Source organism: Pleurodeles waltl, chromosome 10 (genome assembly GCF_031143425.1).
Source record: "Pleurodeles waltl isolate 20211129_DDA chromosome 10, aPleWal1.hap1.20221129, whole genome shotgun sequence".
Lineage (NCBI taxonomy): Eukaryota > Metazoa > Chordata > Amphibia > Caudata > Salamandridae > Pleurodeles > Pleurodeles waltl.
Genome location: NC_090449.1, coordinates 248,988,773 through 249,003,667, shown reverse-complemented (window position 1 = coordinate 249,003,667; position 14,895 = coordinate 248,988,773). Strand labels below are relative to the sequence as shown.

General features: G+C 46.9%; 1 protein-coding gene across 1 annotated transcript in view; it reads left to right on the top strand.

Moving 5' to 3' along the window:
• TXNDC11 (thioredoxin domain containing 11) overlaps positions 1 to 14,895 on the top strand; it is a 353,597-nt gene that overhangs the window by 131,637 nt on the left and 207,065 nt on the right. The window contains exon 5 of the mRNA XM_069210328.1: positions 14,468 to 14,561. Within this exon, the coding sequence (XP_069066429.1) occupies positions 14,468 to 14,561 (94 nt within the window). The remainder of the gene's footprint in view (positions 1 to 14,467; positions 14,562 to 14,895) is intronic.

Genomic DNA, 14,895 nt, shown 5'->3' with positions numbered 1-14,895 from the left:
AAGTATTCATTCAGAGGGGTCCAAATATCCTTGGGACGTGACCCCTCTGGCATAAGTCCCCAAAATACCGACAGCTGATCATGGCAGAAAGCCGCATCTCGCAGCCATTCAGACCTACGAGGAGCTCTCCCCCGACCCAAACACATAGCAACCCTGCGCTTAGCCAGCAACATGAGGAGGCCTACTAGACGTCTATGCGGGCCATGAATCTCATCCATACATCCCAACAGCGCAATCTTAGGGGAGAGCGGCAGCTCCAGCTCTATCATTTCAGCAATCGACCGCCATACCTCCACCCAAAAATTATACACTTCCGCACACTCCCACGCCAGATGTAAAAATCCCGCATCCTGAGTCCCACAGCGAGCGCAGGATGCATCGCCCAGCAACCCCATGGAATGTAGTCTCTTGGGCGTATAATATAGTCAATGCAAAAACTTAAAGTGCAGCAGACGCAGCCTATAATTCGGGGACAATGCTTTCATGTGAGCACAACAGCTGCGCCACATTACCTCCGGGATAGGCTCTCCCACATCTCTCTCCCATGCAGTCCTAGAGGACACCCCAAGGCCACCCCCTTGCTCCTGCATAGAATTGTACAGCTTTGTTATCAGCTTAGAAGGGGATCTCGCGCCACAAAGTACCTCCAGGGCACGAAACTCCAAGGGAGCACCAGGCGCACCAAAAAGTCCATCTCGCAGCAAAGCACGGACCCGGAGAGCGTAAAATTGCTGCAACGTAGTACCATCACAGCCCGAAAGTGCCTCGGAAATATCCAACAGATGGCCGTCCACTACCCAGTCTCCCAGCACCATCAGGCCAGCGTCTCGAAGAAACCCACGCACCCCACCATTCCGGAACATCTGAGCATCAGCAATTGCCATAACAGGCAGCGAAGGGGCGAATGGTACAGAGACCCCAGAACGCTGCATCAGCGCCCTCCACGCTCTCGCCGTGCAGGCTACCGTGTCGATTCCCCTAGAACGGGATGGCACCCGCCTTCCAAGCACACGCACCAAGCCGTCCGGCCACACAGAGTCGCTCTCAGGCGCCAAATGTGGCATATAGCGGGTCGGATTCAGCCAATAGAACGCAAAATGCGCCTGAGCACAGTGATAATATAACTCCAGGTCTGGGGCCGCCAGCCCGCCCTGTTCAAATGGCATCGTCATTTTCTCCCAGGCAATACGCGGCTGCCGCCCCGCCCACGCCAATCGAATGAGCGCAGATCTGAGGCGTCGGAAATAGCCCCCAGCAAGCGAAAGGGGAAGATTCACGAACAAATACAGAAATTTAGGGAGTAGCACCATCTTGGCAATGGCAATGCGTCCGATCAACGAAAGTGGCAAAGTGCTCCAGACCTCCACCTTTCCCTCCAGCAATGTCAGCGCTGCCCCATAGTTAGCAAGACGTAACGCATCCTCGTCACAACACAGGTGTATGCCCAAATAACGCACCGGGCCCGCCGCCCAAACCAAAGGATATCGAGACTCAAATCTCTCCACGATGGAAGTCAGAGGCAGGATCATCGACTTCGACCAGTTAATAGTGACACCAGAAAAATTCCCGAAGCGCACAATTTCATCTAGTAAAATATCTAGATTCTGCCCTGGGTTTCGCACGTATAACGCGATATCATCCGCATATAAAGATATCAAGACAGGGCATTGCCGAAACTGTAAGCCACTGCTGCTATATTTCTGTCGCAATCCCGCCGCCAACGGCTCCATTGCAGCCGTAAAAAGAAGCGGAGACAGCGGGCACCCCTGGCGTGTACCCCGAGAAACCGGGAATGGAGCCGATACACTTCCGTTAAGACGCAACCTGGCAGCGGGCAGAGTGTACAGCAGCCTAATCCAGTTCACAAAGCGCGCGCTGAGTCCCACTCAGCTCAAAAGCGCAAACATATACTCCGAGGCCAGGGAATCGAAGGCCTTGGCTGCATCAAGAAACACCGCAGCTACATCATCGCCCTCCTCCAATGAGCCCGCCACCGCGAAAAGGGTGCGCAGACTATGGCTCGTGGACCTCCCAGGAACAAAACCTGATTGATCCGGAAGCACCAATCTGGAAAGAAGTGGCTGCAAGCGCGCCGCTATCATCTTTGCAAGAATTTTGTTATCAATGTTTATCATGGAGAGTGGGCGATACGAATCACATTGTGTCTGGTCCTTCCTGGGCTTCAGAACTGTTATTATTAAAGCCTCCCGGAGGGAGGCTGGGAGTGACCCAGTCGCCAGAGATTCTGCATACACCTCCAGCAGACACGGAGAAAGGATATCCACGTATTCTTTATAAAACGCAGGGGTCAGTCCATCGACTCCTGGAGACTTATCCCCGGGTAAACTTAGAATCGCCGCTACCACCTCCTCTACTGTAAACGGCATATCCAGATACGCCCTGTGTGCCTCCTCAAACCACACCAGCGCAATGTTCTCAAAATACTCCTTCATATCTACCTCCCCCAGACCTACCGGGGACGCATATAGCTGCGTGAAATATTCTATAAATACTTGCATCACGCCACTCGATCCGGTCACCCTGCCGCCCTCAGCGTCAATCGCCTCAGTAACGTAATTACTGGCCCAGGGTCTACGCAGTAATCCCGCTAGCGTTCTCCCGGCTCTCTCGCCCTCCCCATACCTACAAGCCTGTGCATGTCTCCCAAGGAAACAAACTTCTCTTAGAGAGGCCTCCTCATACGAGGACACCTCACGCCTGATTTCCGCAAGGACCTCACTTGACCATGTCGCCGCCAAGCGTCGTTCCAGCTCACCGAGCCTCCTTTCAATATCGGCCATCTCCCGCCTTAAGGCTTTCACAATCCCATGCTGCTTCGCGAGACACACCCCACGAATAACCACTTTAAATGCCTCCCAAACAGTGCCGGGAGATCCCACCGATCCTCCGTTCTCAACAAAAAATAGCCGAATCGCCTCCTGTACCTCCTCCCGAAAGATCTCGTCTCGAGCGCTCCGCTGGGCAATCGCCACATAACCATCGGTTGCAACTCACTAGGTATCGCCAATTCTAATAACACCGGCGAGTGGTCCGATAACGTACGGGGGAGATGGTCTACCGCTCTAGTCCAAGCCTCCACATCTCTAGTGCCCAGCCATCGGTCAATACGAGGCCAACTGCTATGGAAGCAGTTCAAGCAGGTGCCCTCTCGCACGCCTACATGCCTCTGCCTCCACAAATCCACCAGAGCTCCGCTATTCATCACTGCCGCCAGAGATCTCGCCGAAGAAACATGCTGCACCCTAGCCACACTCTCGCGGTCCAACTTCACATCTAGGACTACATTAAAATCACCGCCCCAGATCACAGCTCCAGCACCCAACGACTCCACAAGGCGCCACACCTCCAGGAAAAACTCCGGGTCATCAACATTCGGCCCATACACAGCCACAAGTCGGAAAGCCCTGTCCAGCAACATTCCACTCAGTAACACATACCTGCCGTTGGGATCAATAATTATTTCGGGCGTACGCCACGGCAATCCTTTGCGGATAATAATTGCAACCCCGCGCACGTAGCTAGAATATGTAGAGCAATGAGCCTCCCCAACCCAACCAGCTTTCAGTCTGCCCACCGCAGACGCCATCAGATGCGTCTCTTGTAACATACAGATGTCAATACCATGTCGCTTAACATAAGCAGTCACCAGCCGGGCTTTCCGATTATCGTTGAGTCCCGCACATTCCTTGTCAGGCATCTAACAGCAGAGGTAGCATCACCCCTCATCCAGAACTACAGCCATACAACACTGCGCGTAAACACACCTCTCCACCTGCCAAGAACTTAACGAAAAGGTAACCTGAAACATTCCCAAATTGGCCCAAGCCCCCCACCACCCACACAGGCCCCCCAATCGGACCCCCGCAGTGACCCTCCCATCCAACCCCAAAGCCCACCCCGTAAACTTAAAGCAAGCAATAACCGGACTCATCCAAGGGGCAGAAGCCTGCCTGACATCTCTCCACCCAGAATGTTCTAGGGAAGAGGGGCCATTGGGCCAAGCAGCAGCTACACATCAGGGGCCCGATCACGGAGCAGACCCGCATGCACCCTCAGCCCCAAACATAGCAGTATCCCATACAAGCCGGTTAGTCATTGTCGCTAAGAGCGGCGTCCTCTGCACCCGCCCCTCCAGATCCCGCCGTCCCCGGCTGTCTTGGTAATCGTCTAGCAAACTTAGTCGCCTGCTTTGGATCCGAGAAATACAGCACCTTGCCCTCGTGCCGCACCCTCAGTCTAGCTGGGTATAACAGGGCAAACCCAACTCCAGCCTGGCTCAGTAGACGCTTCGACGGCAGAAAGGCCCGTCTCTGGGCCTGTACACCTGGGGTGTAATCGGGGAAGAAGTTGATTTCGGAATTCTTATATACTAGAGGTCTTCTCTCCCTAGCCAACCGGAGGACAACGTCTCGGTCCCTGTAATTCAATAGACGTGCAATAATTGGACGCGGAGGTGTACCAGGCGGAGGCCGAGGTCCCAAGGATCGATGTGCCCTCTCAATCACCAACAGCCGTGAGAGCTCGCCAGCAAACAGCTCCTGCAACATATTCTCCACAAAGTCTTCCATACGACCCATATCAGTTGCCTCCGGCAGCCCCACAATGCGTATGTTATTACGGCGGGACCGTGCCTCCAAGTCCTAATTTTTATTCCGTATCACCTCTAGGAGACGCTCCATTTGCGCAATCTGTTCTCTGTCACCACTGCGCGTATCCTCCATTTCAGACGTACGTGACTCCAGAACCTCAAACCTGGCATCATGGTCATCGACCCGGGCTCTGATGCGATCCAGCCGTTCCGACACATGGTCCAGCTTAGCATCAATGCCTGCCAAGCTGGTCTTAAGTTCCAAGAACATGGACCGCACAGACATCTCTGGAGACTCTTCTTCAGTCTCGGCGTCTCCAGGCTGGGAGGCGGAGGGGGCACCACGTTTTCCTCCACCCGCGAAGGTGAGTTTAGCTTGTCGCTTATCTGCCTTGCCCATCATTCAATACGACACGAGTGATCGCAGCTAGCGCCAGCTCAGGGAAAAGGGACGAAGACTGCAGATCCACACCTCCAAAAATCACCCAACTGGCAGCTCAGTTCTCCTCACAGGGCCACCAGACAGCTTCCAGTCGCACCGGCCCGCCGCCCAGCCCCTCCAGACCAACAGGCCCCCACACTCCCGGCCCTTCTCCTCGGCCGAGAGCAGCCTCAGCGCCTCCCCTCCTCCACGCGCGCAATCAGCGCTAGCGCGCGTGGGAGACTGTCGGCGCCAGGTCTGATCTCACGGATCCAGTCTCCCGGTGTCTATCTCAGCTGCTCCCGGCTCACCAGAAAGTCGCTGGGGGCTCCGGGTAACGCCCCGGGGTTCCGCTCCTGCCGTAGCCGCCTGCAGGATAAATTAAATAAAATCAATTGCCCGGGCCCGTCGGAGCCTCACGCTGTGTTGGCCATCTTGCCCGGCGGCCAGGCCACGCCCCGTCTCGAAGCTTTTTTGGTAGAGCTGGGATCTGTATTAGCACATTTTGCAAGTAATGGTGTTTTTCATCAGCTGTCACTGGTGACACTTGTTCTGCTTAGGAGTATCTGAGTATAGCATTGTTGGAACTTGGTTTATTTTAATCCTTGTATTGGGGAATTTAGGTACAAGTCGTCACCTATTATCAATATATATTGTGAGCTGGTCTGCACAGACAATGGTGTATATCAATATTTCGTCCCCATTTGGGGTGGTGATAATTTGTCAATTTAAAAGTGTTAGTGCTGGCTTTCAGCCCTTGTGGCGGCCAGTGCTACAATCTTTTTTGGGGCTGCCAGCCAAAACCCTCCTTCTCCACAAATTCCCTCAGGACCGCACTCCACCAGTGACAGTTGTCGGTCCATGGCCACTCTTTCACAATTTGTTTTATGGCACTACTCATACTAATGTAGGATGTCAGAGCACTTTACATCAAAACCTCATTTTACAGAGCCAGTGTGTCTATAGGAGATGCTACATAAGACAATGAGTGTTAAATGGTGTAGGAATCACATGCCATCCATACTAGTAGGCAGTATATATTTTAAGAGTTTTTGATCTGGAGAAGCGCAAACTCAGGATTTAAAACGTACCACAGTTATGGGCTTTAATAATAATAATGCATTTCTACCCAAGTGAACCCTTTTCTAGCAGCATTAGGATAATTAAAGACTAAGGAAAAAACATAACGTTCTAACCTGTACCATGCAGTTTGCATGCAACTCTCTGATGACAGTTCGTATGTCACTGTGCTATATTTGGGTTGTAACCTATGAGCTGCAAGTAACAAAAGGATCTCTGCGAGAGAAGCAGTAACCCACTGAACTATCCATATAAAATTCAGTTCAGTGATTTGCGGAGGACTCGTTCTTTGCAGCAGGCATATAAACCCTATGCACTACTTTATCATGAGTGGAAACTGCACTCGACAAAACTCCAGTCTCTCTCCAGCAGGAACATTAACCATCAGAGTTTTCTTGTCAGTTGTATTCTTGGCGTAAAACTACTGGACACACAAGGAACTCTGCAGTAAGTGCTGTTTAAACACCTGTTATTTCTAAATACGATGCCCCACCAGGTCTGCGCCAGGTGCAGCTGCACCGTTGCACTGCATTTGAGCTGGCCCTGAATTGTGTATCAAACTTCTGTAGTGCAGTGGTTCTGTAAGTAGATAGCTGAAGTTCCTTGATGCCCATCCTACTAGGTTGTCAAGAGGGAGGCACTTATAATTTTAATTAAAATTTTCTATTTTGTTGGTAAAGTCATGAATATTGTCTCTTGCTCATAGGAGTATCCTGTGTGATAACTAACTGTTTCAGGATGGTTCCTCATTGAATATGCTGTCCCTGTCTGCTCTCCTTGTTTCCCTCTCCTTTATCCACATTTAATTAATGTGTCTTTGCCCTAAGGCGCGATATGCTAACCCTCCTTGTACAACCCATCAATGACTGAGGAAAGATGGAGAAAAGGGACCATCTTTGTTACTCCCAAAGTTCTGTCAGTAAATGTTTGCACTTGGGTAAACCTTCCCTATAGATGACTATATCCCGAGATATTAACATGAATGAATATAGCAGGAGCTAACATTACCTAAAAGTTTTATGGATGTTTATTTCCAGAATAATTCCATTGCTGCTGGACAATGGGCGAGGGAATTCCTCTAAAACTCAGGGATTGTTGCTTGGCTTGATATCCTACACCCTTGGCTGGTGTGAAAAAACATGTGTGCACAATTTTTGATTGTTCATAAAGATAGTGATGTTTCAGACACTATAAATCCTCATCTTTGTTACCTCTTTAATCTCATTATTAAATTGTCTTGCTTTTGTTCCCACAAACGTGCATTTATACAGGTCACTTTCCCCAAGCCTTCTCCTTGAGACCAAGTAAGGATTCTGACTAGCACACTATTAGTGCTTGACACTAATTCCATGGGCACGGGTGGCACTTTTAGTGGAAAATGATGTACTTCTTTCCATACTGATGAGAGCATTTTATGCTCTGAAATTCAATTACAATGGCCTGATGAGATGACTACTTAAGCTGGAGACATCTTCGTACCCAACTTACACTAGTGCAAAACCTAAATCAGTAATGACGTAAATGCTTGAAATAAACTTAACCACTGGTGATGGTCTGGACTTGCATTTTAGACCATCATATTTACCCACAATGCCACTTCAGACAGATCCCAGCTGTATGTAGGTTGGGCTGGACTGTTCCTATTGGAGCAGGACTAAGGCTGATTGATATGTATGTGACTGGTTCCTGTCTGAGGTGGCATGTGGGCATAAAAATGATGGACTGGGATGTGACTCTGAATTATTGCCAGTGGCTTGGATTAATTCGAGCATTTCACCTATTACTTTTTAGGTAGAAGCCTACCAGGCAGCACAGCTGTCTGGTTTGCTAACAGCATTGGAGAGGTTCCCTGTGAATACATTCCACGTGTTGCTTTCCATTGGCATTTTGGTTTGTAATTCACATTTTCTTGCTTCCTATTTGCTGACTTTATTTGTTTTAGGCTGTCCAGCTTTAGTTTGTCTCTTCCCCTGCCCAAACCTTATTTACAGTATCCTTCTTTGTGCTCCCTTGCTGGAAATAGGCCTTTAAATCTTGTTCTTACCTTGTCAAATTTGCTGTGTATGGAAAGACGGGGTCAAATGTCAGGCACTGCCTTCCGAGAGAGTGTGGTCTTACTTTTCTTTCTCTGACTTCAAAGTGAGAAGATGTATGTGACAATCATGCTGGCTACTGGGGGTAATTCTGAAATGTGCTGAAAACAAATAATCTATTACTATCAAAACAAATAAATAACCAGGTGATATTTCCACACATTATAGTTTGTGTGCAGTATGGATTAATTAATAAGACAGTATGCAAATATAATGGTCATTTCAATTGAAGATGTGTTGTCTGGAATGGCAGTGTGCTACCTTGCCATGCATATTCCGCTTTACCAGGCTCCGCTCTGCACCAGGCCGCTGCACTGGACTCTGCTCCACTCCACACTTTGCCACTCTACGCCACTCTACATTGTGTGCTACATTCTATTCTGCACCATTACTCTCTACGCCACTTCACTCTACTTCTCTCAACTCTACAACAATCTATGCCAGTGCACTCTAACCCACTCTACTATGCACCACCGCAGTCACCTCTGCACTCTACACCACTCTACTCTAAGCCACTCCACTCTTTCACCACACCATTCTGTGCCAATGCAATATGCTTTGTACCACTCCAATCTACAACGGTGCATTATATGCTGTCCACTCTTTGCTACCTAAATCTACTCTGTGCCACAGTACTCTGCCACTGCATTCTACCCTTCACCACTCCACTCTGCCGTGCACCATTCCACTCTGCGCTACTTCACTCCACTCTGAAACAATGTACTCAGCACTGCTCCATTCTATGCCGCAGCAATCTACTCTGCACCACTCCACTCTATGCCACTGCATCATGCCAACCTACTCTGCACCACTGTACTCTATGCCAGTATACTCTACTCTGCTGCAGTCTACACCATTGTACTGTATGTCACTGCACTTTATACCACTCTGTTCTACTTTGCACCTCTGTACTCTACTCCACTGCTGTCTACAACACTCTTCTCTGCACCACCCTACTCACTGCACTTTAAGCCAGTGCACTCTATATGACACTTTCCTGTACACCACTGCACGCTACGAAAGCCTACTTGGCAGCACTGGACTCTCTGCTACTGAACTCTGTGCCACACTTCAGTATGCTACTAGACTCTATGCCACTGAAGTTTACTGTGCATCACTCTCTGCCAGTACACTCTAAGCCAGAGCATTCTATGCCAGTCCACTCTGCACCACTGTGTGTTATGCCACTTTATTCTAGGCCACTCTACTCAACTCTGCAACACTCCACTCTGTCGCTCTATCCATTAAACTTTACTCCACCCTGTGCCACTCTGACACTACTCTACATCACCTCTTCACTCTGTGAGGCTCTACACAACTCCCTCCATGCCACATCATTTCACTTCACTCCACTTTATTCTACAACACACCACTACACTGCTACCCTCTATGCCACTCTAGTACTCCAATCTATGTCATTCTAGTCCACACCACTCTACTGCACTCGATTCTGGCACTGTGTCACTTCCCTCTATGAAACTGTCATTCCAATCTACTACACTACTCCACTCAATGCCACTCCACTCTGACAATCAACTCTGCTCCACTCTATGCCACTCTGCCCCACTAGACACATTACCCTCATCTCCACTCCACAGCACTCTGTGCCACTCCACTCTGACACTCTACCCAACTCTACAACACTCTATTCCACTCTGACATTTTGGTCCCCGCACAACACGCAACAACACTCTATACCACTCCACACCACTCTGTGACTCTCTAAACGACTCTGTAACATGCTACTGTACTCCACAACACACTACTTTATTACACTCCTCTCCACACCACTCTTTTTTACACCACTAACTTTTAGACATGCTGAACAGCTGCCAAACTGGTGTTTAAGATTGCTAAAAACATATTGGCAAAGCCAATAGCACTTGCATAGGCGAGACCTATTAGCTTTGACAATGCTTGTTTTATTTTCTCTCTCTACCCCTTCGTGTGAATGGCCTTTCCAGACTAATAAAGTTCGTTGCTCAACAGAATTTCGCAGAATATGTTATAATTTCTTGGACGTTAGGTGGGCTGTACTAGTGAGAACGAGGACCTCAGAGAGGAGGAAGAGCTGCTTGGCTCCATAGCTCTGCAGCGCCAACTTGCATTAAGCACAGTAGTTCCCCCTCATATTTCATAAAACTGAAATAGCTCAAATAGGAGTACAGATTTAAAGCCCTCTACCAGACTTTACTCAGGATTTGTAGAACCGGTGTTTTCCAAATGGAGTTACAATTAATGCTGGAGTTGCATTTTATTTCAGTGAGTCATGACTTTGGAGCCAGCAGCTGTCACATTTTAGCACTTTGCTTGGCTGTGTGTTGTAGTTTAAAATTGGAAGGGTGCCATGTCCTACACCGCGTTCATAACTACTTTCAGCAAGCACAGCAGAGTTCCGTGCGCTAAGACCGTCGACGTACAAGGGATTATTAATATCTGGCATTTTCAGTGACATCTTGGTGTCCTGACAGTCAGGAGAGCCCCCCAGCAGTGGGGCAATGGCAGAGCGTTCTCAGAGTATGTGAAGCTGGATTCTGTTAAGGAGACTCTAGGTCACAGCAGAGGTCAAATATCCAGGGTTTACTAATAGAATCACAACAAAAGGGATCAGACAAGGCGTGTGGCTTTTCTCACAGTGCAGCCAAACTGAATTCTTTTCTTGCCTCTGCTAGTGTTCAATTGTGGGAAAACCAAGTGTTTTCTGATGGACTTTCAATGGTATGGTGTGCAGCGAGGCCCCTTAAAGTTTGTTCTAGTTTTATGAGAGCTTCTGGATTCTAACTTAGCTTGGTTTTATCGATACACGTGGTGGCGGTGTGAGAACCCTTCACTTTCATTGAAGGGAACCCTTATCCCTATTCAAAACTCTATACAGTTTTGAAAAGCAGCAATTGCAGCTTGCTGGCCTGCTGATACCCAAGTGCTGGGGGGTTTGTGTGGTTATTACTGGTGCAGCAGCTGCTTGGCGTCCCGGGGTCCTAAGAAGACAACTCTATCCCTTTTAAGCCTTTCGCACCCAGCCGGGAGGTAGGAGGTCCATTATCCGTGCTTCCATTTGGTCTCAAGGCACTCGTGCTACACCACTGCTGATGCAACTGAACCCTCTGTATGGGGTAGCCTGATGGCTGTGAACTGGGGGGCTAGCTGTGGGGCCAGAGACGCCACAAGGCTTACAAATAAAATCACCCCATCTAACTCAGTGTTCACTTGCTGAGAAAGTTGAACGTGAGTAACAAGGCACATCCTGTTCCTTACAGTATAGGCCTGCTCGTTTCCAGTGTTCAGTTGTTACAGCTCCTCCTATAATAGCCTACAACTTTTTTTTACTCAGTCAAACTGCAAACCTCTCCTTTTGCTTATTAATATCCTTAGGCCATCCTGCATTTAGGGGGGCAGCGTGTACTTAGGCAGCATCTCCTCCAACCACAGCAAAACTCAGAATGGTGTATAGGATGTAGATGGAAGCATTACTCCGGTAAAAACAACGAGAAGTAGATCTAGGAGTTAGTTCCAGAGATGAGCTCGAAGGGAATGCGAGATTTCAGTTTCTTCAGACTGAGATGATTCTTTGTATTTTTAGTTGCTTTGGGTTGGCAAAATAGACTTGATGTTGGCCACGTAGGTAGATCGGTCTTATTTTGTTGGCTGCTCTCTGTACAGTAACATAGTGCATTCCATAAAGATGTTGCATTGTATTTGTAAGGAGTGAAATACCCAAGATTTGGGACACTGAGTTCTGCTGTTAAGATATGGTGCATATCATGCCTTGGCCAGTAATCTTAAAAGATTCAATAAAAATATACTTGCCATCTGTCAAACTAGACTGCCCATAATAATAGGAGATGCCATCCCTCTTCGAACTCATTTAGAATCTCTTGCAGCTATGATACTGGATTCTCTCAATATTCTCTAATTTAGATGGATGATTCCATAGGATGGGGAAGCAATTCCAGCTCCTACTCCTATGTCCATCGTACAGAAAAAACACAATTGCTTTTATTTCACCATATGACCTAATTTGTGCACCTGGTTGAAGCGTCATTAAGTCCTCCAAAAACTAGCTTTTTTCCTCAATCTGCATGTGCGGTAACTCAGAATTTCCCAACCAGGTGAAATCTCTAATCTCCATCCATTTCAAACATTATCCCTGCAGGATTTTAAGGAAATGTTTTGAAAAATATTTGGTGGTTTAAATTTGATAGAAACTTAGTTAAGAATAGAAGGATTAAGAGTATAGAGTGGTATTGAAAGCTCAAAGCATAGCAAAATTACTCCCAATTGAGAAGCCCATGAATAAGCCAGATGATACAGAGCTGGACAGTTCACATTGGGAAAGGGTTGGCATAGTTAATTTCTTGGACCCAAGTTGGTATGACTGTCCCTGATAAACCTATCAAGCTCTGTCTCCAGTTAAAAGTTAGCTGGAACTTAGATATGCAGCTCCTGGAATAAAAATATAAATTTTAACAGTATGAATATCTTGTTTAGCTCACCCAGCCAATTAAAGAAAACCGTAGATGATGTTTCTTGTCCAACAACATATTCACCTGGACACAGGTTAAGGTAAAATTAAGCTTAAACAAATGACCCATCCTGGCTGGATTTGTATTACATACATACCTACAACTTTGTGCGCTGATCGTCTCTTCAATGTTGTCATTTTCCAAGGCATCACCTTGGTTTTCCCAGAGTTAATCTTATAGCCTGAAAGTTCCCTAACTTTCTCCATGTCTTGGAAAAAGTGGAGCGTGTTTTCTGCCTTTTTTTATTTTATTCTTGTTTAGCTTCTTCAAACACATTTTCATTTTATTGCTTTGGTTGCAAAAGCCTTAGTGATCATCCTATTCAGTAGATGGTCGATGACATAATGCTACTCTCTATTTATCTATTTCCATATAACCATTGCATGTTTCAGAATCTTAAGGCCGGAATCTGTAACACCATGGAACACTGGCCCTTACTCCATAATGTAGCTGAATTGTATCTTAACTAAATATAAATGTATAGTCTGTACAAGGGACAATTCTAAGTGAAGTGATAGAGATTGTTGGCAGTTGTGGTAGAGTTTGTACGAGACCAACCACAAAACAAAAAGGCTTCCGTGCTGCTCGTAAGGATAAGCCTGGTGTGTCGATGGTTATATTTTTATATGATCTGATAGCAATCTGATTCTAAAAACTTAATTGAATTGAAGGCGGTATTGTTATTTAATGTGACAGCAATGTTCACATTCGAGAACCTAAAAAGACAGACTATTCTTTAATCTCCATTAATTGCGATCTAGAATTCACTTAAATTAAACTTAAAGGAAGAGGACGGTTTTCTGGCTTTGTTCAACTGCACGTTCAAGATTGACGGACAGATCATCTATTGTTTCTCCTGCAAGAATGAAGGTGATGGGGACAGCCTTGTCTATTTATAACCACCATCAAATCTCTTCTACAAGACAGACTACATCCCAGTAGAAGCTGACCTCTGGTTGCTATCCAGACAAATTACAACCATCCTACTTAGCCCGAAGCTAAACCAAGCCTGCGGTTGGATCTGCTCCCCACTTTAAATCTCCAATTGGGATAGACACATAGCTCAAAAAGCCAAACTCGAGCCTACTGTTGATCCTGCTTTCCCATTTGATGGCGGTGCGGTGGGTATGATAGCCCCTAAAGGCCATTTTCCATAAGACATTCCTTACCCATGTCCTGTTAAGCCACTCATGTGTTCGTTTCAAACGTCTAATCTTCGGTGTGTCAGATGTAGAGTATATCAACATATAGAAGTCAGAGTAATGACACAATCTAGCCATAATAAACAATTTTTGGTGGCCAGTGGGACAAAGTTTTAGAGAGAGCTAAAAAAAAATACGAGTATTTAGAGAAGAAGTGATCTGCATTGATGTCAACGCCCACAACCTTTGATCACCTGAATGTCAAAATGTGAGTGCTTTATAGATCTGCGCCCACGTCTGCACTGTAATTCTCATTTTAATGTATTTATTTTAATTTTATTTATTATAAGTCAGTGAAGTGCTTCACATGAAGAAGCAAACTGTGGAAGTATACACAAGAAAGTGGGAGTGGTAGGAACTTAGTTTAGCTAGGGAAGTATGGAAATGCCATACCTCCAGAGCAAGTGTGACATGTTATTGGTGGGCTCTTTCATCAAGTGTAGTTTAGCAACTCATTGACATTGTGTAATTCATTGCCTTTATGTGAGTCCTGGCTCACTTTGCCATCGCTTAACCAATTTTACCTTTTCTGCCAACAGCCTGGAGTTCTTGGATTTTTTGAGTTCAATGCCTCACCTCAGCCTCCTGGTTATTTGACATTCTTCATTTCTGCATTGCATTCACTAAAGAAAGGTAACGACCCATTTTTAGCCTCCAACTCTGTATTGTAATTAATGAGCTTGACTTGCTTTCTCCTACTCGATCATTTCCAGTATTTAGTCTAATTCTCCCAGAAGGAGCTTCCTGAGCACCGGTGACTGTAAATCAAATGCTTGTTTGTACTGGGGATGCACAAAATTAATGTTCTTCAAGCCAAGCTGTGGGAACTTCACAGCTTTCAAAATTTTGCACGAATCTGCCTGCAGCGAGATTGCCTGCAAAAGCAAAACAGTAGTCTCCATATGAGTGCCCTGTGTGTAACTTGCCCCTGGGTCAGTTTTTACGCCTGTGTCAAATTTGTATCTAT